At 39.1% G+C, this 22833-nt stretch overlaps 1 protein-coding gene across 11 annotated transcripts in view; it reads right to left on the bottom strand.

The window, feature by feature from the left end:
• PALLD (palladin, cytoskeletal associated protein) overlaps positions 1-22833 on the bottom strand; it is a 419708-nt gene that overhangs the window by 2319 nt on the left and 394556 nt on the right. For 10 of the 11 annotated variants that reach the window (XM_073892470.1, XM_025874433.2, XM_073892474.1 and 7 more), the window contains 7 exons: positions 22582-22803; positions 18374-18523; positions 9276-9370; positions 7227-7359; positions 4459-4666; positions 1704-1869; positions 1039-1172 (listed from right to left, as the gene is read on the bottom strand). In XM_073892470.1, coding sequence (XP_073748571.1) covers positions 1039-1172; positions 1704-1869; positions 4459-4666; positions 7227-7359; positions 9276-9370; positions 18374-18523; positions 22582-22803 — 1108 coding nt within the window. Of the gene's footprint in view, positions 1-832; positions 879-1038; positions 1173-1703; positions 1870-4458; positions 4667-7226; positions 7360-9275; positions 9371-18373; positions 18524-22581; positions 22804-22833 lie in introns of all 11 variants that reach the window. The other variant, XM_073892473.1, reaches the window with a different exon arrangement.

The raw sequence follows: 22833 nt of genomic DNA, 5'->3' as shown, positions 1-22833 counted from the left end.
GGCATGGCAGAAATCCTAAAATGTAAGCCCAGTTTTACATTTTCCTTATGTGTTGCAGATTTACTGTCTATCCAGGGTAGTGGGACTATAACAGCTAGGTAGTAAAGAAGTGTAGTTTCTTTTAAAGTGAATACTGCAGCACAGGAAATCCTTCAAAACAGTCTTCTCAGCTTCCGAATTCTCACCTCTCCCTCTCTTTAAAAAACATCTTCAAAGCACAAAATATACACATGTCATAATTATAGTAGTTAGGTATTTGGGATGGATGTTTCAGCACTAATCAATTGAAAAGAAGTGGGCAGTTGGGAAGGCTGAGGTCTCTCAATACTTGAAGAACCTTACAAAATTATTTCCTATTCAACAAGAGGTGAAATTTGAAATCGGTTCTTAATTTTTTTCTAGTAGTTTTCTTTATGTCAATAGATCACATAATGCTACTGTACTAGTCTGAGAATTCAACAGAAACAAGTTTCTTTAAATTTAAGATGCATGTACACAAATATACATACACAAACACACAAACCTACTGCTGAGCTGCTTAAGGGATATTAAAGAGAAAAGCACTAAGCCACAGAAAGGATGCATTCCAGGATCAATGGTACACACATTTAGAGTGCATTAAGACACCGTGATAGGATTATAATATAGGAAGAAATGTTAAAAGGCAGTCATTTGCAGGACACAGTAACAAGAAAATGTGAAAAACGTGGTTATGCCTTCGCCTACTGTTAACTCCAAGGGATGCTTGAGTAAGGAAGCCACAACTGACTAGCCAACATAAGAGAAATCAACATGCATGTTTTGCTAATAATGCAAAGTTCCTGAGTGATACTTGGGTATTTGTTCTCCTGGTGTAGTTCACTATTAATGTTGAGAAACTATAAACAGAAAGAGAAAGAGCAATATGAAATTTGGGGCAAATAAAACACTGCAGTTGTTTATAAGCTTATATAAAAATAATGTGATTTGCTGTCCAGATGTCTACTTTTTCATGATTTAATGAATAACTGCAATGAGATCAGATGAAGTTGCACTCACTGTAAACATCCAGCCTGGCAGTACAGGACACAATCCCAGCTTCATTCTTGGCTGACACTGTATACCACCCAGCATCTTCTTTTGTGGCCCCCTGAATGAGCAGGCAGATGTAGCCATGATTATCCTGGTGCATGCTGGAGAAACGGATAAAGTCATTAGGGTTCTAAATTTTTAAAAAGTGGCTTTGGACATGAAGTATCATTTTTAATTAGATCATCAGAAACAGAATTGTGCAAGTAGCGGATAATAGGGTCATACTTATTCTGGAAAGGCTGCTAGCTCCATTAAAGTTAATGGGAGAGAAGAGCAGACATCAAGAGGTTGAATAAATGTGCGCACTTAATTTTTTGTGGAGGATCAGCCTTTACAAAACCCACTGAATAGTTTCTGTATCGCCACTGAAGCAAATCAATTCATCTTTTCTTCTAGATATAAACACTTAAAAAAAAATCACCATGAAATTAAGTTAAAATGTGCTTCATCACATACCATTAGAGCTTCCTTCCAGAGGCTTAATTATACATGAGGGTAAAGAGTGATTTTTGTCCTCAACATCATCAATAGCTTGACTCTTACGCAAATTTATGTGCTATATAAAGTGCATATTTTTATGTATCCTTAGGACCTATTGAACAGATGTGGACTAAGTCATTGTGTGTTCTCACCTCACTCGGTCAGTGCTGTGAGTGAGTGATTCATTTTCTTTCTTCCAAAATATCTGAGGCGGTGGCACTCCTGAAACACGGCATTCCAGTCGCACTGGGTACCCATCAGCAACTCCTGTGTTTTGCAGCTTCTCGATAAACACAGGAGGTTTGTGTGCTTCCTTAGCTAAGGAAACAGGAGATGAATTATCGATCAGTGATATACAAAGATAGCCCTATAAAGAATTCTGAAGCTTTTAGAAACATTGTTTAAATGGATCTTTTATTTTATGATACCATTTTTCACTTCAGGTGGTAAGATGCTAGTCCTCTCTCCCAAGGAAAGGTTCCTATGCTTCATTCCACTCATTTATTTCGTCAATTAATTCAAGTCTGACAGGTCCACACAGTCCACTGGCCATCTGCTCCACAGAATGCCTGTCTGACAGGCTGCGTGACACTCCTAAGTCATTGCTAGCATCTGGGATGGCTTCATTACTAATTATGTCACCAAGCAGTGACAGCCTTTACCAACCACTGCCACCTAGTGACTCTGAGGAGAACAAGTATTTCTAGGAATTTGATCCACTCAGATGCCCTCCTTGCTGTCCGAAATGTTTGCTATGGAGATTCTGAAGATTTGTAAGTCTTGGCTTAAGTGAGACATACCATAGGATTTAAAGGAGGAAAAGAGTGGGGGGGACATCTTTATCTAAATTTGGCAGCTTTAAATTACTTATAAACTAGGAATGTACATCCTATAAATTACGAATTCCAATTTGTATTCTTTGAAGGAAGCTATAAGAAGATGACTTTTTATTACCCTGAAGGAAGGAAGCCATGAAAGAGACAACTTTATTACTTAGTCTGAAAAAATCAGAACTATTTTGTTAATAACTCTCTGAATATTACTATCTGATGGGAAATTGTTTTCATAGATCTGTGGTGGAAACAATTTCAGAGAAAGAATAAAGTTTAATTATTTTCTTCTAAGCTACCAATAATGCACTTGAGGATACATGTCTCTATCCACCACCCTCTCCTTGGAGTGACAGGTATATCAAAGCAAAACAGGTAAGAAGATAAAAACTGTACCCGAAAATTTCAAATACCTAAGACTCTCTAAGACTTTGAATGATGTTGAGGGTTATACTTTTATTGTATTTCACATGGTTTCCTGACCCAGGCTATTTTGGAGGAAGTGGGAACAGACCTCAATTAATATTCTTTCTGGATCCCAGTTTTGAGAAGAGCATAAAAGGTATAAGATGAACCTTAATTTCAAAGCAATCTCCAGTAGAATCACACCCACCATTTGGGAGCACTGCTATGCAGGGTACTGGTGGTGATGTAGAGCTTCATACGATTTAATCCTTATAAAATGACAGTCCTTACAAAGACTCGGGGACGCCTTACAGCCCCTATTTTACATATGAGGGAAGTGAGCTGCAGAGATGTTCTATATTTGCCAAAGGACGTAGCTGATCCATGACAGCTGGGCTCGGAACTGAGAGCTGATGCCAAAGATGTGAGGCTTCTACTTACAGTGCCCTCTGCCCACCTTTCCCATGCAAGTGCTGACTGAGCACAGACCAAGATGCCTGTGTCTCTTAGACCTTCATGTCTCAGTCCTGAAAGGGCAGACAGGATCCAAGGGAACATGCAACAGCAGAATGCTGAACAGTTTTAGCTGGAGGAGGGATGTTTAGAGGGTTGGATGAAATTGATCCTAGTTGTGTAGGAATATCAAAGACCTGATGTAAATTTGAAAGCATGGTTAACACACAGCATGACAACCTGGGTATTTCTAACATTTTTGTGTGAAAAATGTCCTGGTACTTTTATTAGAATCATTATCCAGGGCTTTAGCCAGGACCTCCTGGACTTTATTCTCATGGTTACTCTATCTCTTGAAAGAGCTCAGCGGCTCACAGTGTGGGGAAGAGCACTAGGAGTCAAGAGACTATCTGAGTCTGGCCTCTGGCCCTCAGTCCACTAAATAGGGCCCTGGGAAAGTCACTTACTCTAACTTCCACGCCTGTAAAATGAAGAAAATTTGCTCCAATTATCTTTGAGGGTGTTTGTGAGGACCAGCTGAGATAATGTAAATGAAACACTTTGCAAACAGGGGTATGAGAAATAAACATTCTTTTTAAAAAGAGAACAGATAACAGACTCTTACTTATGCTCAGCTCCTAAGGATATTATAAACCTTCCTTATCTAAGGGTAAGACTTTATATAATATTATGTAATTTTACAAAATTTACCTAAAAGTGTAATTCATTAAAAAGCAAATCTGAATTTCACCATGACATTGGAGGTAGATGATAATGTTTCAGATTTTTGAATTTTGACACCAACTGCACGTTACTTTAAAAAGTAGGTAGAACTTTTGAGCATGAGCATTCTTAAATGCATGAGCAAATTCTTATATATCAAGTTTGGTTTTGGAATCTATGATACCATTGCTCTTTCTCTCTGTAACATTGGAGGCCAACACACACATGAGGAATAGAACGACCCAGAACAGCTGCTAAACTCCTCTCTTGGCCAGGCTAATGGGAGACAGGAAACATAATAATGATAGCTACACTGAAAAAAATGAATGTTTCTGATTTGCTAATAAGCCTTATGTCCTAATTGGCTATTTTGATGATACAATCTATTTTTTCAGCAGTTTGATTTATTTTCCATATTGGTTAATAATGCAGGATTAATTTACATTTTTGAATCTGATAATTCATTCTGAGAGAAAAATTTCACAGACTTGCTTACCAGCAACCACAAGCTCCAGGCTGAAAGAGTTTTGTCCTGCTCGGTTGGTGGCTATACACGTGTAGATGCCAGCGTCTCGTGAGGTGACTGGCTCTATGATCAGCGAGTGCACCCCATTCTCACGCACGAGCATCTTGTGAGCACTGTCGGGGCGTATAGGTTTTCCATCTAGTTGCCAGCTTAGATCTGGGGTTGGTAACCCACTGACCTAAACCAGAAAGGAGCATATAAATTTCTCTAATACTGAAACAAAACGAAATCAGTAACAGCTAGGAAACCACCATGAATTCCTCCTTCGGTAGTACAAGAGATGGCTTTTGGTGTCAGCTCATGTTGCTCTTTTGCTTCAACCTTTCAATGGCTTCCTAAGCAAGCATGGCCTCACTTCTAAACATCTCTTGTAGAGCAACCTAGAGAAAAGTAAAGTGGGGATTTTAAAAAATTTCTCTTCTTGTCTTACCTCACCAGGGTTCTAAGACTGGGCTGATGTCAGCAGAGGGCTCTGAGCTCTTTGGAAAGGTATCCAATCGCAATAACAATAGCGCATACTCAGCTGGTATGTATACACTATAAAGCTTGTTTTCAAAGGGTTGCCGTAGCTCTGGAGACATCAGTTAATGCATCCATCAGCACATGGAGCTATTATTACTATCTTATAATCCTTGAAACGAAGTAACAAGACCAATAGGAAATTACCCAGAAGCCATCTCTACAAATTAGCATCACAATGGAAACAAAATCCTGAGACCACAACAGTTGTGTTGACCAGAGATCAGATAAAGCACATTTAATTGCTAATAGCACATTGTGCTGTGAAGGGTAGGGATGGTTGCCATCTGTCAGCTCTTTATCGTTTTGCCCTTGATTGTGAAAGGGAAGAAAAGCACCGTTAAGGATAGCTTTTTTCTTACCACCATCCCAAATTTACTAGTGGGAAATTGCACACAAAAAGATGTCTGTCGGTTGGACTGTAAAGTAATTCTTTGGAAAACCTCACTCTGCCAAATTCCATTCTTGCTGTGTGATATTCATTTATATTACCTACAAGATGCCTCTCTCCATACATACATGTAACAAAGGTCTAGAGAATTTAAGGGAGAAAAAATAAACTTAAATTACTGGTTAAAAGGATGAAGACACTTTGGAAACAAAGACAGCAATAGTTGGCTTGGCTATTGGGATGGTCTGCCTCTCTGTCCTCCCCTCTGTGTACTGGCTTCCCCCCAGCCCCACATTCACTGCTCTCCCTACCTGGAGACCCTTAGAGGTGGTATGGAGGAAGAGGGAATGCACACCTCTGGTCGGGCTCCAGGCCTTACCCAGGTTTGGAAGTAAAGTGGCACTCCTTGTTGCCATCTTGCTCGGTTAAACCCTGAACAAGGCCATGCTGTGTGTAGTAGGAGCATCACTCAGCCCACCTAATTCACAGTGCATCTGTGCCATGGACAGAGTTAATCACATTAAGGCAAAGGGAAAATGCCCGGTTCTTCTACCCCTATTTGAATCCCAGCCCTTCCGGTTGTGTAAAGAAAGCAAGCCCAATTTCAGGAATCTAAGGTCATTGTAAGCAGGTCATAACTTGAACAGAAGCATGCTCTCAGCTGATGATATGGAAATGGGAGGAGGCAGATGAGATTTGTTACTAGTGGAGTTGGATTATTTTCCCTTTGCACTTAGTACCAAGTCAAGGGTAGTCAGCATCTAGGATACCTAAAGGGTTTAAAAGGCAGGGGAGTGCTTTTTGGGGGGAAAATCTGTCTGTTGCTTTAGTGATAGGCTTATTTTCATGGTTTTTTTTTTCTTCTTAAAGCTTAAATGTGTTCCCTTCTTGTGTTCCCTCTCTCGCTGTGTCTTTCTCTGTCAGGGGGAGTGGGAGAGCGAGAAGCTGGCTCCCCGCTGAGCTAGGAGCCTGACGCGGGGCTCGATCCCAGGACCCTGGGATCAGGACCCGAGCCGAAGGCAGCTGCTTAACCAACTGAGCCACCCAGGCGCCCCAAGAGTACTTTTTTTTAATACATTTCTATAAACCCAGATTTAATCCTCCAAGTCTTGTGTGTTCTGCAGTCCCAGAGAGAAACAGCAGAGGGAGCCCAAATTTAAAAAACCTTATCCATATTTAAGAACTAAAATTTATGATCAATAAATAATGGGGCAAAAAACCAAAACAATCCAAAAAATTTTCACAGCAGTGGTTATTAAACATTTCTGGTCTCGAGTTCCTTCTAGAAATTGATGAAAGCTGTATCATACACATAATTTTGTATGCAATTTCAGAACTCACACCTAGTGAAACCTGCCTACCAGCCAGAGGCCCTGGGTTAGGCTGCCCTGCTGTGAAATGGCTAAGAGAAGGACGTCACTCTAACTGCTCTTAGAAGCGGGGGGGATAAAAGAGTAGATATATGGCTACAAAATTTATATGAAAAAAGAATGAAGATAAATGAATTATTAGGACATGACAGATTTAACACATTTATCACTTCAACAAAATGGGAAACTTAAAGGGGAAAAAAACCTCCCAGTGGCTGTGTACAGTACGGTATGTGGTGTTCTAAATAAAGAACACACTTAATAAAAATTTAAAAGGAAAAGAATGACAGAACAGTATATAAACATCCAATATATGTCACTCCTTTTTTTTTCTTGTAGGCTGGAAACATTTTAAAGACGTACACCTTACATAATTTCCCTAAAAGGAACTCAAGAGAAACGGCAGTAAGGGGGGGGGAAGGGAGGCAAGAGACGTGAAGGCAGTAAGAAACTCTTACTTTACAATCCATTCGGCAAAGTTTTCCTTCTTGAACGGTTAGATCTCCAGGAGCCTGCAAGAAGTGAGGTCTGAAGAACCGCTCTTGAATTGGTTCATTTTCATCTCCACTGTCCCTTGATCTAGAACGAGGCCTTAGGACAAGGCAGACAATAAACAGATAGAAAGATGGAAGGAAAGGCAGGGACAAAGGCGTAGGGGGAGGGAGGAAGATAGAAGTTATTTTCAGGCTCTTGATTTTTTTAATAATACATGGAGTAATAATATAATTTCTTTCCCTGATTACGACTCCTAAAGTTTACACATAAAGTCAGAAAAGTTAGCAAAATCTTGTTTCATTTGAAAGTTTATTATGAATTTCATAGTCTGCTAATTTCAGAACTTAAATAATTCTGCTATCCTACTCCTTAAAGCTAAGAGAAATGGGAAAAAATGAAGTACTCTATATTAACCTGTTTTTTCCTAAATAAATATTTTTGAAAGCTGTATGAGAAGTAGCAGCAGCTGTTCCTCATTTATCACGAAATCTTTTCCAACAGAAAGTATAACTTTCCACTGTGATTTGAAATTTATAGGAAATTAAAATTTATTATTTTGTAAAAATTTCGTAACTTTCTAATCAAAATTCCTTTTCATATAAACCAGGAAAACAAATTATATTTTTTAGCTTTAAATTAAAATTGTGTAAATCTCCCAGATTTTGTGCATCTCCCTTGCTTTTGAGTATGTTGCTAGAGGCACCTTTCAGAGCAACATCAATTTAAAGTAATTGCAGGGAAGATGTAAGGAAGGAATGAGATCTTGAACATAAATTCTGTCACTAATCACTAGAAGAGAAGTTTAAAAACATTTAACTAGAAAAAGAGTAGAGCAAATGAAAGATCACTATAACAGGCTAATAAGTGCCAGCTTTTTTATATAGTCTACTGTTCAAGTACAGATCTAATTTCTGAGCAGAATGCTTTTCTAGGAGACACTGACACATGGAAAAGCTTGAATGTATTGGAGACACAAGGAAAGCAGAAGAAAATAATGCAAGAGACTGGATCTGCTACTCAATACGTTGTTTACAGCCGTACACACAGGCCTAGGTTCTTGTGAACAAACAAGTTAGAGTATTAAACCCCCATGTGTTTAGGTATCAGAACTGTCTTCCAAAGTGTTGCGCAGAGGGCTCTGTGCATCCAGTCACACGAGGTGTAGACAGAGCACTTGTTTGGTGCTTCCTCAGTGTTCCTGGCTGACCTTCTGTGAGCCTAAGTTAGCGTACATTCTCTTCACCGCCAGTGTTTACATCTGTGGCCTGCAGTTTACAGTCAGGGCTGTTGGAGCAAGCTCTGTAAAATATCTAGATAGGAACCCAAGATGACAGGCTAGGTGACTTACCATATTTTCTTAAGTGCAAATAAGTTACTAGGAAGTGATATCTTTTCCTCGTCCCTGCCTACTATTATCCCGTCAACATCCTTGCATAAGCTCAAGACGACTAGCGACTAGGAAGAGAAAGCACACTCCATTGTTAGCAAGTACTTGCTGTGAGCGTTTCAAGTAGGGCACATCTTACCTACAAAATTGTCATCTAAACTGTTTTGAACTAAGTGACTAAAAAGTGAACATTAGCAAACTAGCTGATTTTAAGAAACGTAGTGGCAGTAATTTGTCATGGCTAGTCTAGACAGCTGCTGGTTGGAGAAGTTTGGTTTTGAATCTTTCTGTACCATTTACTAGTATTTTCATGTTAAGGTACCTGCCATTTAAAGGTGCTAGGTCTTGATTTCTTCAGATACAAACTGGGCCCTATTTAACAAATTAGTGATAGCATATCTAACTGGGCTTAGCGACCTTAGTGAGTGTTCCTTTCCCTTTTGTGAATTGCAACGGGGCAGAATAATCAAGGAGCCAGGCAATGTATGCACCTTGAGACCGTATTCGCGTTCTTCTGTCTTCTATGTTCACCGTTTTGTGGTCACACCATGATTCTAATAGTGTAGAATTTATAGTAATAACTGAAAATAGTAGCAACACCTACAGGAAGGAACATGTGAAATACCTTCTGACATGAGGATGGCTTGAGGGAGAGCGGGGACTGCGACCTCTTTGGTTGACAGCCTGTACCATTAGGCGTCCAGTACAACTGATGCGGCCCTGGCAGAGACATCAGGAGAAGACGTGATTTGCCATGCAAAACAGCTAACCATTAAGCACCATGTTTATTGTCCTGTTCTCCATAAGACATTATGTCTTAACAGACCAATATGCCGTAGTAGTATTGACACCAATCCCTCTCAGAAACGTACTTTCCCTGAGTTAAACTCCTCGCTAAACTCTGTATTAATTAAGGAACTGGGTGACTAGGTCTTTCTTTGAACTACTCAAAAAGCTTTACTGTTTTATCTAGAATGGTATTTAAAATGACAGTCCTGACTGAATTAATTATAATCTGCTATGGTTGAATTATAAGACATAGCAGAAGGACATTAACTGTCTTGCGAGAATTCCATTTTCATGGTCAAATATCTATTGGTTGTAGCTAATTCTGAAATCAAACTAGATGATTTTAGTTTTCTGACAGATCTTTTTAGTAATACATATATATTAAATGTTAGTAGTATTCCTTCTAAAAACCATATATTAAAAGGGATACCAGCATGATGAAATGAGCATTATATGAGAGGTACGCATGGGGATGACAAGGAGAGTAAGTGACCATAGGTTACCATGTTCTCATGAAATGAGCATAGTTGTGATTTAAAAACTAGAAGCAGTGAGATACCTAAAATATGTGGGTTGTATGATATGGGCCTATTTAATGAAAAGCTTTATTTTAATCTCTCAAGTTTTATCTCTTAAATTGAAAAATTAATATAAATGCTGTCCTAGGACAGACGAAAGTAATACTTAGAGGACCCAGATGACATGAATAAATCACCATTGTTACTTTGGCTTTTTGTTTTAGCCCCTTCTTTTAATTTTTCCCCTATTACTTCTAGAGTAGCAAAATAGATGGCTTTCTCCTCTTATACCCCAGCAGAATGAGAGCAGTTGTACTTCTAAATTCTGACGATGGCGAGGGAACAGCAAGAGAGGAAAAATGAGAAACAGATTACGAATGATTAGACTTAAGGATTTCTAGCTCACAGTGGATGAGCCGCCCTCAGGTGCACTTTATAGTCCAAGTTTACCACTGACCCTCATTTTGCCAAGCTGCCAGTATAGACAGGTAACAGAAGCGCAGGTGTTCTGTATGTCTGGAGGAACTGCTTCGTTCCACCTGAGAGTGAACTCAGGGAGTTCACTAACTAAGGGCGCACGGTGGTGGGGGGGACAGAGAGAAAGCCCCATAGCAGGATTCGGTGAAGGGCAGGAATCCAGTCAGCAGGACCATCCAGGTCTCCCCCCAGACAGGACTTCCTTGGGGCCCTGACCACTCCGAAGAGGCAAAGACACATAGTGCTGTGATACAGACAGAATTGGGAACTATCAAATAGAAAGAGGAGGTCGTAAAGAAACAAAACTGAAGGAGTCTTATCCCATTAGGTATGTAACCTCCTCCAGCATTCACAGTATTTTCTATTGAGATCATATTTAAACACTGCCTTTCTTGAAAATTTCCAAGGAGACATGAAGTGTATAACATTATGAGGGGGATTATTTCTAACTCAGATTTGTTCTATCTAAAGTTCAGGCCACATGATGGAAATTCTCTCACGCTAAGCTCTCGGCAAACACTTGGAAGTCCCCCTAAGCTTGCCTGAAATATGAAAATGAATTTCATCTAACCCCTCCAAATCTATGCCTGCTACAAAAAATCTAGACATGACTTGCTTAAGAGATCCCCGTTAAAATTACCCAATTGATGCATCATCACAGCTGCTTTAACAAGTGAACATGTAAGATCCACGATTCTTTTGGGGACTAAAGACAGGGGAATTTTATGTTTTGTTTTACACAAATAGCTTCAAAATTGTAGTGATATGGGATATGGCTTCCTTACTATTTGCTGCGCTACTTAAGCAAATCATTTTAATCTGGATAGATTAAAATATTTATATAATTTGGAAAGACTCTTCCTTGTGGTTTAAAACCCAGAGGAACCACAAGGGAAGTTAACATCAACTAATCATCTATGTGGTTAGAAAAAGATGTAAGTTAAATTTAGCCTTTAACCTTGAATTTAGGGAAGGAGATAAAAAAATTTTCTCTAACTAGGATTTGAGTTTTGACTTTCCTAAGACTTTGGGCAAATAACCAAATTTGTTCAAGCCTTTGTTTCTTCTTCTGTAAAAGCCAGGGCACGATATATGTCTCACACAGACGTTGTAAAGATTAAATGATACAACCTAAGATGATCTTTATCTTCCAAATATCAAATAGATCTTGATATCATAAATTATCACTATCAGTCATTATGGGTATTGTTTTACTAGACATTATGTATGCACAGACATGCATCAAGATGATTTTTATGGGTCCCAACACCTTGGTTGACTCCAATAAATTTCTCCCAAGTGGTTATACTTTGCCTGATACGCTCTTTCCTCCTTTTTTTGATTCCATCAAATGCCTCTTTTAACGATAGTGTCCCCTGTCCCTCAGTGCTTTATTTTTATTTTTTAATTATGTTATGTTAATCACCATATATTACATCTTTAGTTTTTGATGTAGTGTTCCATGATTCAATGCTTGCGTATAACACCCAGTGCTCCATGCAGAACGTGCCCTCCTTAATACCCATCACCAGGCTAACCCATCCCCCAACCCCTCCCCTCTAGAACCCTCAGTTTGTTTCTCAGAGTCCATAGTCTCTCACGGTTCGTCTTCCCCTCCGATTTCCCCCTCTTCATTTTCCCCTTCCTGCTATCTTCTTCTTTTTTTTAACATATAATGTATTGTTTGTTTCAGAGGTACAAATCTGTGATTCAACAGTCTTACACAATTCACAGCGCTCACCATAGCACATACCCTCCCCAATGTCTATCACCCAGCCACCCCATGCCTCATGGTTGAAAGACCTAAATGTGAGACAGGAGCCCATCAAAATCCTAAAGGAGAACACAGGCAGCAACCTCCTCGACCTCAGCCACAGCAACTTCTTCCCTCAGTGCTCTTAACGCTGAAATGAGCCCTAGTTACCTTCGTATGACCCTCCCTAGCTCTGGAGTCAGTCTAGGTTTGTAAACCAGGCCTGTCCCTTATAAATGAGTGACGTTAGGCAGGTAACTTAACCTCCTAAGTGAGTTTCCTTATCTATAAAATAGAACCATATAGTTAATCAATCCTGCATGGGTTCTTATGAAGATTAAATGAGTTAATAGGTGTAAAGCACTTAGTCTTGTGTTTTGCACATAGTAAAAACTCAAAATGTTAAATTATTATAGCACTGAATATGGATATAATTATAATAATGACCAGATGGATATGAAGCATCCCTTAGAATTGTTTTAAAAACAATTTTTTTTCATATGCAGTGGGGTTTTCTTTCCTTCCTTCCTCCCTCCCTCCCTCCCTGTCTCTCTTTCTTTTTGTATTAGGATATAATTTACTCCAAAGGAAAAATGTATGCTATTGCTTGAAAGGTGCCAGGCACACTGGTATATTCAACGTGTTCACTTATGTAACGGCTGCATTTGAGGTGTAAGATAAAAGATGTCCTACTCAACTCTAACCATTTGACCCTGCTTAGTTTAGATAAACCCTGACTCCTCCTCCCTCTCCAAAAAATAGGGTCAACAGGCTGGCCTACTACTCTCTAAAGATTACACATTTCTACAATGTTTTCAAGATTTTTACTGCTGCTTAGAAACATATACACAAATACTGCTGCAGAATCTTTACCCAAATTTAAGAAAAAGGAATTTGTCACCTTTTTAACTCCTACACCATGTTTCACTTCTGAACATCAAAGGGAAAGGCATGATCTTCAGGAGGCAGAATTATTAGAGTGATATTGTCTAAATATATATTACTAACCAATAAATGACCAGGAGCATTTAGAAAGCAACCAAACTAACAAGTTGTATAATTTTGACATTTGTATTTGGGGAAAAAAATCCCAGAATTCAGTGAAACACTTTTGAAAAGATATACGCAATTGAAAGTTCAGATGGAACTGAAGTTCAGTTTGGACGTCTTATTTATGAAGGTCATACAAAATTTTAATCATACTAATATGCCAGTTAACCCTAGTAATCGTTGTGACTTCTAGGCTCTGATGCACATTAGTGCTGTTTGTTGCCTTTGCTTTTAACTTGCTCATTTCTATCTTCTTTATTATTAACACATGAAGGAATAATGGAAGTGAATGTTTAAATGAGCCAGGAAACCTTCTAATGCTAAAACAAAACACAAGCAAACCCACTTCTTAAATTTAATTCAGCTGTGTGTTACTTCTCTATTCCAAATCCACAGAGTTTAAAGCTATAGAACAAGTAATAAGTTTGAATTCTTAATGCGATTATGTATTAAACATTCAGCTTGTAAAGATTATTTATGCCTCATGCAAGGCCAATTATTTATATAATATGGAAATAACATTTATATTTCCTAGCTTATGAAATTTAACTGTGGCACACAGGTCTTTATAAAAGCTTGCCACTTGTATACATAATGCAATTTGAGGAAACATCAAGTTGCAAAACACCCCTTCCAAACTCCAAGTGCAGCACAGAGTAACTTAGCAACACAACAAAACAAAGTAAAACATTCATGTTTAGATTTAGTTGTGTCTTAAGATAGGATTAGAGTCTAAAACTGCATTTGTGATCCTCATTTTGGCATCATGTTTGGTGTAGCACTGCATAATCACTCATTATTTCACTCAACTATGTGATTGCTTTGGTCTCTCATGAATTGCCCTAGCAGCACACACTGAGTGTGATACACAGTGTCCAGTATATGTTTAGAGCTGTGTGTTCCATCCCAAGTAGAATTTGGATGCAGTCAACAATATCTAATGTGTTTCTTATTCCCAAAAGATGAACCCAGGTGGAAAAATATTCTATAAAATATTCTGCTGAACTTTAGTATTTCTCTCTTTCCTTGGTTCTCACCCTTTCTCTTGGCTGCTCTCTGTAATTACTTTCCACTGCTCAGGGAAGCTCTGCCGTCTGTGTTTCATTACTGAGCTCATTTTTTCGCTCCAGCCTTTTCCTCTTTCCCTTGGTCATTTCACATCATGTACACTACAGTGTACCAGAACAATCAGATGTCGCTGTCTCCCTTTCAAACCAAATACATTTAAAGTGTGAAAAAAGTTTAAGGTAACCAGAGGGTATCGAGGAATCGGGGAATCAACTTAAGTTTTGACTATATGCTTTTGGGATTAATGTATCCTAAAAAATTCAGCTTTCGGGGCACCTGGTGGCTCAGTCCTTAAGTGTCTGCCTTGGGCTCAGGTCGTGATCCCAGGGCCCTGGGATCGAGTCCCACATCGGGCTCCCTGCTCTGTGGGAAGCCTGCTTCTCCCTCCCTCACTCCCCCTGCTTGTGTTCCCTCTCTCGCTGTGTCTGTCAAAATAAATAAAATCTTTAAAAAAAAAATTCAGCTTTGACTTTTCAAATTTTTCTCAGTGCCTTATATCATGCTTCTTTTAAATCATGTTTTTTTTTTTTTTTAAGATTTTATTTATGAGAGGGAGAGGGCACACGTGTGCATGAGCGAGTACGAGTCGGGGGGAGGGGCAGAGGGGGAGAGCCAGGCTTCCCGCTGAGCAGGGAGCCTGATGTGGGGCTCGATCCCAGGACCCTGAGATCATGACCTGGGCCATCCTCCAGGCACCCCTCAAATCATATTTTAATTCATAAATTACAAGAATGGCAAAATACCTTAATATATAATAACATAAAGTAGAGATTAAAACTGTTAAACATTTCTGTTATGGTATTCCTATAAGCAACAAAGGATAACTTATATCAAGGATTAAGTAAAAAAATGGTCTGCTGTTTGTCATGGTTTAAATACCTCTTTGTCTTTCTAATGGGTAGTGAAGTCTGTCCAGTTTCTAGGTGATAGCTCACAAAATGTCCATCTGGTATATCTGCACATACCTGCTACTGAAGATGCCAGGAGAGAGCGGGAGTTCTATTCTTGAAATTAAAATCAACCAGGCAACATGCTGAGACTTGAAATGGCAATTAATACCAAGTACCCTAAATATAAAAATTCTCTCACAGCAATTTTCATCTGACGTCTACATGCCCACTTTTAGGATTTCCTCAGATTCTCTTCACAAGTTTCCCCTCCTATGCCTGCCTTTGCTCATTTAGGTAGAAAAGGAGACATAATTTAGTCTTACCCCCTTTAATTAGAATACGGGCTGGATCAGCTAACCTTGAGGGGCAGTTGGAATTCTAGGTTTTGGAACTGCTTTGGTTTCTGTGCCCTCTGGAGTTCTTGGACTCTTTTACTGCCTCTGACAGAACCAGAGCAGTCGTACTCCTGTTTGCTGAAATCACGTGGGATATTCTGTTCTGGGCTGGGCTCTTGGCTACCTGACATAAACCGGTCCACTTCTCATTTCTTTGTCTTCTCTTCAAAGGGTAGAGGCCAAGAACGAGAGAGGGTTAACTTTGGGACGTGTCCTGGGATTTGGTAAAGCAGCAGAATTCACTGGGGACTGGAACGAGGGCCTTGACAGCTCTCTTTTGGGCCTTCCCTTGGCCCTGAGTGTGCTGGGAGCAGAGCAACTTCCCAGCTTCATGTGTGGCTCCTGTCAGCTGTGCTGGGGGTGCGGCCCGTCACGAGCCCACGGCTCCACACGGCTCCCTCCGCCCAAGCCCACCGCTGTGGCAGTTGTGGCAAAGCCACATCTGCTACCTAATGGACTCCTTTCCCATGGGGGTGGTAAAAAGGAAAAGCCAGAAGGTCAGAGGACCACACACCGGCAACATACTGGGGAGAAACCCCATCCCGAACTGACTTGCTTACTCCAACAGTAGGACTGGAATATCTAGAAACAGACCATCCTCTATACCCTAATTCCACAGGCTTCCACTCTCTTTCAGGGCTGCTGCTTTAAGACAGGGTTATTAGTGTCTCTGAATTAAAATAATGACAATAACGAGCTTTTACTGAAAGCCTGTCACGTGCCACGTAGATGGAGTGCATGACTTAAATCCATATGATTATTCTCATTTCACAGAAGAGGAAAGAGAGGGTAGGTGACTTGCTAAAGGTCACATGAGTGGTGAGGTGCAGAGGCAGAAATTCAACTCAGATCTGTCTGATGCCAAAGTTCATGCTCCTAACCCCTGAACTCCTCGTGTATACTTAGGCTTTTCAGTAGCACCAGCACTATTTCATTCTTTCTATTTCTTTCCCTTCCTCCTCTTCTGTGTTCCTAAGGGGATCTTCACCAGCCCTCCTTCATCTAGTGACTTCATCATAACCCGTCAGTAGTTTACATGCTTGGAGGCTGGCACGCAGTCTCCAACTCTGCTCATGGCCAGTACAGTACCCCCTCGTTTAGATTTTCCACATGTAAAACTACATTAGTATAATTTGAAGAAGACTAGGAGCAAACTCATAACTGCAAATTTTACATTTATGTTCTTTGTTCTAGAAAACCGCTGACTCCAATAATGGTTTAAAACATTCACTAGGAAAAATGCCTCAAAATTAACATCAGGACCAGGACTGGCAAGTGCTTAAGGAACACAGTTAATTCGACCTCTTATAATACATTCCAACCTTTCTAGGGGAGACAGGGATAAAGGACCTAGTATGAAGAAAAATTTTGGATTTTTTTGAGTTCTCCACTACTATTTTAATAGGCAGAAAACTGAAAATTGAAATTTGTTAATAACAGTCAAGGAAACATACTGAAAATATAATAAGAAAAAAGCAAGTTCCACTTCTTTTCCCTCAAATGCTCCAAACATGAACACTAAGTATTACAATGTAACTTTTAGTAAAAGTTGTGCTTTTGACCATTTTTCAAGGTGACGGTCATATATGCACTGATTGAAAAATGAGAACCTCAAGAAAATACGTATTTAATATGGAAACTGCTGACAGCGATGAGTTCCCTGTGTGCCCTATCACCACCTGATTTTTGGGTAATTAGAATTTCACTCTAATCTTAATATTTCAGAAATAGATGTTTATGTGACAATGTAATATTAGGATAAACACTGCACAAACTTTTAGAAGTGTATAAGCTTTGCTGAAATTATTTGTATCATTTTCTAATACTTCATGTTTCCTTCAAAAGAAATAATGAAATATGGAATGATATAAAAAGGTCAGAGATTTTAAAAGCATGACTGGACAATCTTCATTATATAATAAAATTGTTAATTTTAGCTTCTTTTTTTTAAAGCGTGCTATTTACATGACTTCTGCCGACTTTGTAAAATTACCCTGTCATACATTGAGCTCTGAAGGTACAAAATCACTTCTTACTCATTTTTGCATCCTCCCTACCCAGCACAGTGCCTAAAACATACCTGACCCTCAGAAAAGAACTTGCAGGCTTGACTTAGGAACCTGATACCCAGTAGCTGCCTATTAAATTCTAAGTAGTCAGCTGATTTTTTGACCCTAAATCTAAGGCCAAAAACGAGAAAACATTTGGATGGAAACTAGTCCTGAATGCCATACACAGATGCTATCAAAATTATAATTTGTCTACACTTATATACTTAAATTCCATTGAATTAAGTAAGCGTATGTATTTCTTTAAATTTAAGTATTTTACTTTTTGGGGATTTTTTTACTATAGCATATTTATGTATGCCACTCACTATCCTTTTTTTTCTTCTTCAAGAACTTAATCCTATCTGAAATGATATTATTTATATATGTGTTTACTGGCTTATTTTCTACCTCAGGACTTTGTTCTGGCCACCACTGCAACCCCACCACAGGCATAAGAAGTGTACCTTTTAGGCACTGATTAAGATTTGCAGGACGAATACACATCTGCACTGGAATTATTCATGTGAAAAACACCTGATGGAATAAGTAAATACTAATGAAACAAAGAATTTTTCTATCCTCCGAAACCAAAATGGATATAGAATTTGGGGAGATAGTTGCAGGTCAAAGAAACATGATTCCACCTTTTAATTAAACAGTTCCTTTCTCCAAATAAATGCCTGTAAGAGCTATGCACAGAACTGAAGCCAGACCTATACCCTTAATCTTTACCTGAGGGTTTGCAGCCATAATTGTGTAATTGCCATCATCATCTAGGGTGGAGGCCGTGGTGTGGAGAGAGCAGGTCCCGTCAAGATCTCTTTGAATGGTGTAGTGATCATTCTTTGGAGAGATCTGCTTCCCATCTTTAAACCAATAGATCTGTGAGAGCAAACAGTGATGGAAGATTAAGGATGTGTATAGTACTACTCTATTAGGGGGATTGGTAAATACTAACGGTGTGGCCTGCAGAGCTGATCGGAGTTTTCATGTTAAAATGTTAAACAGAACATCTTAATAGGAAATTGATTTTTGAGTGAAAAAACTAGGCAACAAACAGGTTTAATTCTATTTTAGTTTTTAAAAATTATATATCTTTTTTTTAATTTTAAAATGTGTGTAAGTATTCACATTATTCACATACTTTTTACATATTATTTATATGGAGGGATCTATATTGAACGTGGACAGTGGTTAGTTCTAGGGTGGCTCTACAGGCATTTTTCCTTTTGCTTCTATTTTCACATGTACTGAATGAAATGCACTGAAGTAAAATGTGTTACTTGTAAAGCAAAGGGAAGAAGGTAAAAAGGTTATTTTAGAGAATAACAGACCCCAACTCTAACCATTCTGCTGAATTGTGTTAGACCAAACGGCAGTGAGGAAGGAGCAACAGTAAGGGGTTGTGATGGGTGAGCTCTACTGCTTTAACTCTGGGCCAAGGAGCATATGCTCAAAGGGGGCACCTGGGTGGCTCAGTCGGTTAAGCGTCTGCCTTCGGCTCAGGTCATGATCCCGGGGTCCTGGGATCGAGTCCTGCATTGGGGTCCCTGCTCAGTGGGGAGCCTGCTTCTCCCTCTGCCTGCTGCTCCCCCTGCTTGTGCTCTCTCTCTCTGTGTCAAATAAAGTCTTTAAAAAAAATTATAGGGCGCCTGGGTGGCTCAGTTGGTTAAGCGACTGCCTTCGGCTCAGGTCATGATCCTGGAGTCCAGCGATCGAGTCCCACGTCGGGCTCCCTGCTCAGTGGGGGGTCTGCTTCTCCCTCTGACCCTCTTCCCTCTCGTGCTCTCTATCTCTCATTCTCTCTCTCAAATAAATAAATAAAATCTTTAAAAAAAACATAAAAAAGTTTGTCCACTCTCCCCACTCTGTTAAAGAAAACACAGTAGTATTTAAACTTACAATAATTTTCCATAATATTTTAACTTGGTTTGATAGAAAATTAAATGTGAAGAGTAAAGTAAAAATAAATCTGGACTAAATAACACATTTTAAAATGGTCAAACTACCTCTTTCACAGGTCCTACCACCTTCCCTGATCTTTAAATAAAATCACTGGTCCACGGATCCCTCATGATTTAGTTATTATTTCTGACAGCGGAGACATGGGGCCATGATAATGAATCACAGGGCCAGCGGCCCTCACATGACTGAGATGCTGAACCAATGCCTGCATCAACCCACCTTTAGACTTAACGGTTAGGGAACTAAACAAATCCCCCTTTGTAAAGCCGCAACAAGTTCTTTGTTGTCAGCTGTTGTTCCTGGCACCCTAAAGCATTCCTAACTCATTCCTAACAGAAGAAACCTACTTTAGAACCTTCAGTTTTTAAAATGCACTTCTTCCTTAATGTAAATCCATATGCAAATTGAGACCACAACTGGCACTCAAATTCAACTTTCTATGAAAGCCTCTGAATCTGAAAAATCTTTTTGAAACTTATATTTTAAGAAAGGAACAGCTAGAAGTATATAGCACTAAATAAGTGCATGAATAATAATTGGGATCTGACTGCTGAAACTTTTCCAACCCCTATTTTTTCAATTAGCTCTGAATTTACAGACTGTATTATTAATCTCCAGAATCTAAAAATGGATCATCAACTAGACTCATAACTCTCAGTTCTAAAAATTAAATTAGATAAAGCATGATATTTCATAATTATCATTCTCTTCTTGGTGGTTTTATGTTTTCTGATGGAAGAAGCTGTGATTAGTATACAATTTCTTCCTTTTGCATTCTTGCCACGCCAGTTCTTCAGACTTGTTTCTTTCCTTTAATCATACTTCTCACCTTCATTGTACTTGGAATACGACTTTCAAATGAGAATTAAGAAGAAGTAGTTCCAACAATTTTACCAAGACTGCTAATCAGAGGGAAGGGGAGGGTACAAGAGATGAAAACAGGGTGAATTAGAAATTCTTTCCCGTCTTCTCATGTTTCCATATGGAACAAGCATGTCAAGGGCAGAATACAATGAAAAAAAAAAAAGCAAAAAAAAAAAAGGATGTAATTTTTTTAGACATGATGAATATCCCATACTTTAATAGTCGTAATGTAATTTATATACCACGTGTGGAAGAAAAAGAACCGCAGTGAGGACAGGAGGGAGGAAGGGGAAGAAGGAAGGTGAAAGAAGACAATAAAAATTCTTAAAAAATTAAGCCTCTCACAGCTGTGAAACATTTAAATTCCTACTAGAAAAGCAGAGTTATGTTAAACACAACGGCTCACCTTTCAGGTGAACACAGCGTTCTTTAAAACAAGAATTAGTGATCTTAGAACTTAATTAATGACCTTAAGCCTTGAGTAAGATTTAAAAATAACAAGGGATCTTTGTGAAGATTTTGGAAGCTTAACATACAATTTCTTGTTGAGTTTCATTCATAAGCTGCACATTTATTTTTAGTACATGAATTTGTATGTTTGTGAATACAGAGCAATTATCCAAATGATGCCAAGAATAAAGAAGTTTTCTCTAACAGTTTATTATTATAAAAGTCTCATCTTATTAGAAGGTAGATATGCATTTGAAAACTTAAGGCTATTTTCTTTGCTCTTTTTCTGTGATACCACTGTTAAGCTTTTAATTTCAGTGAGTGTATTTTTCATTTCTATATGCTTATTTTACAAATTTGCTTGGGCTTTGGTACTGTCCTGTTAAGTTTCTATTTCTTCTATTTCTTTTTATTTATTTACTTGAGAGCGAGAGAGAGTAGCAAGCATGGGTGGGGTGAGGGGCAGAGGGAGAAAGCAGACTCCCCGCTGAGCAGGAAGCCCGATGCAGGACTCCATCCCAGGACTCCCGGGACCATGACCTGAGCTGAAGGCAGACACTTAACCCACTGAGCCACCCAGGTGCCCCCAGTTTCTATTTCTTTTAAAGTTGTTTCAATCATTTTAAACATAGTTATTTTATAGTTTGCTTAAGGCCATTCAGTAGTGTGCAATACTGGAGCTTCTATTTTCTTGTTTCTTTTGCTACTGATCCTCCTTATTTGTTTCTCATATGGTTTGTAAGTTTTTACTGTGAATTTCTTCTTCCTCCCTCTTAACCTACCGAAGTTTGATATGCCCCAAATTGTAAGAGTGTTCTAGGGCAGTTTTTGCTTGCTTCTGCCAGAAACAAGGATTTTAATCATCCTGGACTAAATTTCATATTAATTTTGCAGCTTTTGGTTTCATATCATATGAAAGTGTAAATGTGGAGTTTCCATTTCTCATGGGCACCTTTTTTATTCTTTTCTTCCAAGTTCCAGGGAAAAGTGTAATTCTGTTTATTGCTTTCTGGACTAGTGAGCAATTATTCTCGCCTCCCTTTACAGACTGGGCAACTCTATCCAGCTGTTTCCATGTGTCTGTAGGAAGAGGACTTCAATCTAGGTCAGCCTAGTCCTCTTGAGTATCAGAAGTTCCTTTGAATATCCTTTCTCACCAGTATTCTGGCCCCTAGTCCCTTTGTAAATACAGGAAGCTTTGGTTTTGTAGATTAAAGATCTGAAGTTTTTATAATCCATGGTAAGCACTGCTTCTCTGTATGATACACAGCATGGGGTTGGTGTTCAAGCCTGACCGCTCACCAGCTCCCTAACCTTGGGCAAGTTAATCAAACCTCACTGAGCTCAGTTCAGTCACCTGCAATTTGGAAGTGACACTGATAACAGCACATGAGTAAATGCTGTAGGTGTACGAAAAGCTCTTGGCGATTAATTGTTATTTTCCTCTTCTATTCTCCAAACCCAAACTCTACCCTTCTACTCTTTTTGGTTTCTAATGCCTCCTTAGGAAGGCCCTGAACTTAAATAGTACTTCAAACATTTTACATCATGGGTTCTGAGAAAGGTAGTCTGTATCTCTTCCTCCTATTATATACACTGTATTTTGGAAGCTAAACTTCCACAGAAAACAGGACTCTTAAAAAGCTATGTTTTCAGCTTACCTTTGGCTTTGGATTCCCAGTCACCCTGCATGTGAAAGTTACAGGCATTCCCTCAAAGATCTTGTAATGTTTCAGCTTCATCTCAAAGAACGGCGCCACTCCATTATCCACAGGCACATCCCCGTATTGAATGTCATCACCTGATTCATCCACAGGAGACCTTTCTAGCCTGTACTCGATTTCACTGATGAGTCTCTGTTCACAGCTGGAGACTTTGTATTCCTGTATCAGGCAAAAAAAGGTCATGTTAGC

The sequence above is a fragment of the Callorhinus ursinus genome, unplaced genomic scaffold (assembly GCF_003265705.2).
Source record: "Callorhinus ursinus isolate GAN/ISIS: 27379988/994484 unplaced genomic scaffold, GSC_fseal_2.0 scaffold4, whole genome shotgun sequence".
Lineage (NCBI taxonomy): Eukaryota > Metazoa > Chordata > Mammalia > Carnivora > Otariidae > Callorhinus > Callorhinus ursinus.
Note: the sequence above shows the minus strand (reverse complement) of the source record. Positions and strands in the feature narration are given on the sequence as shown.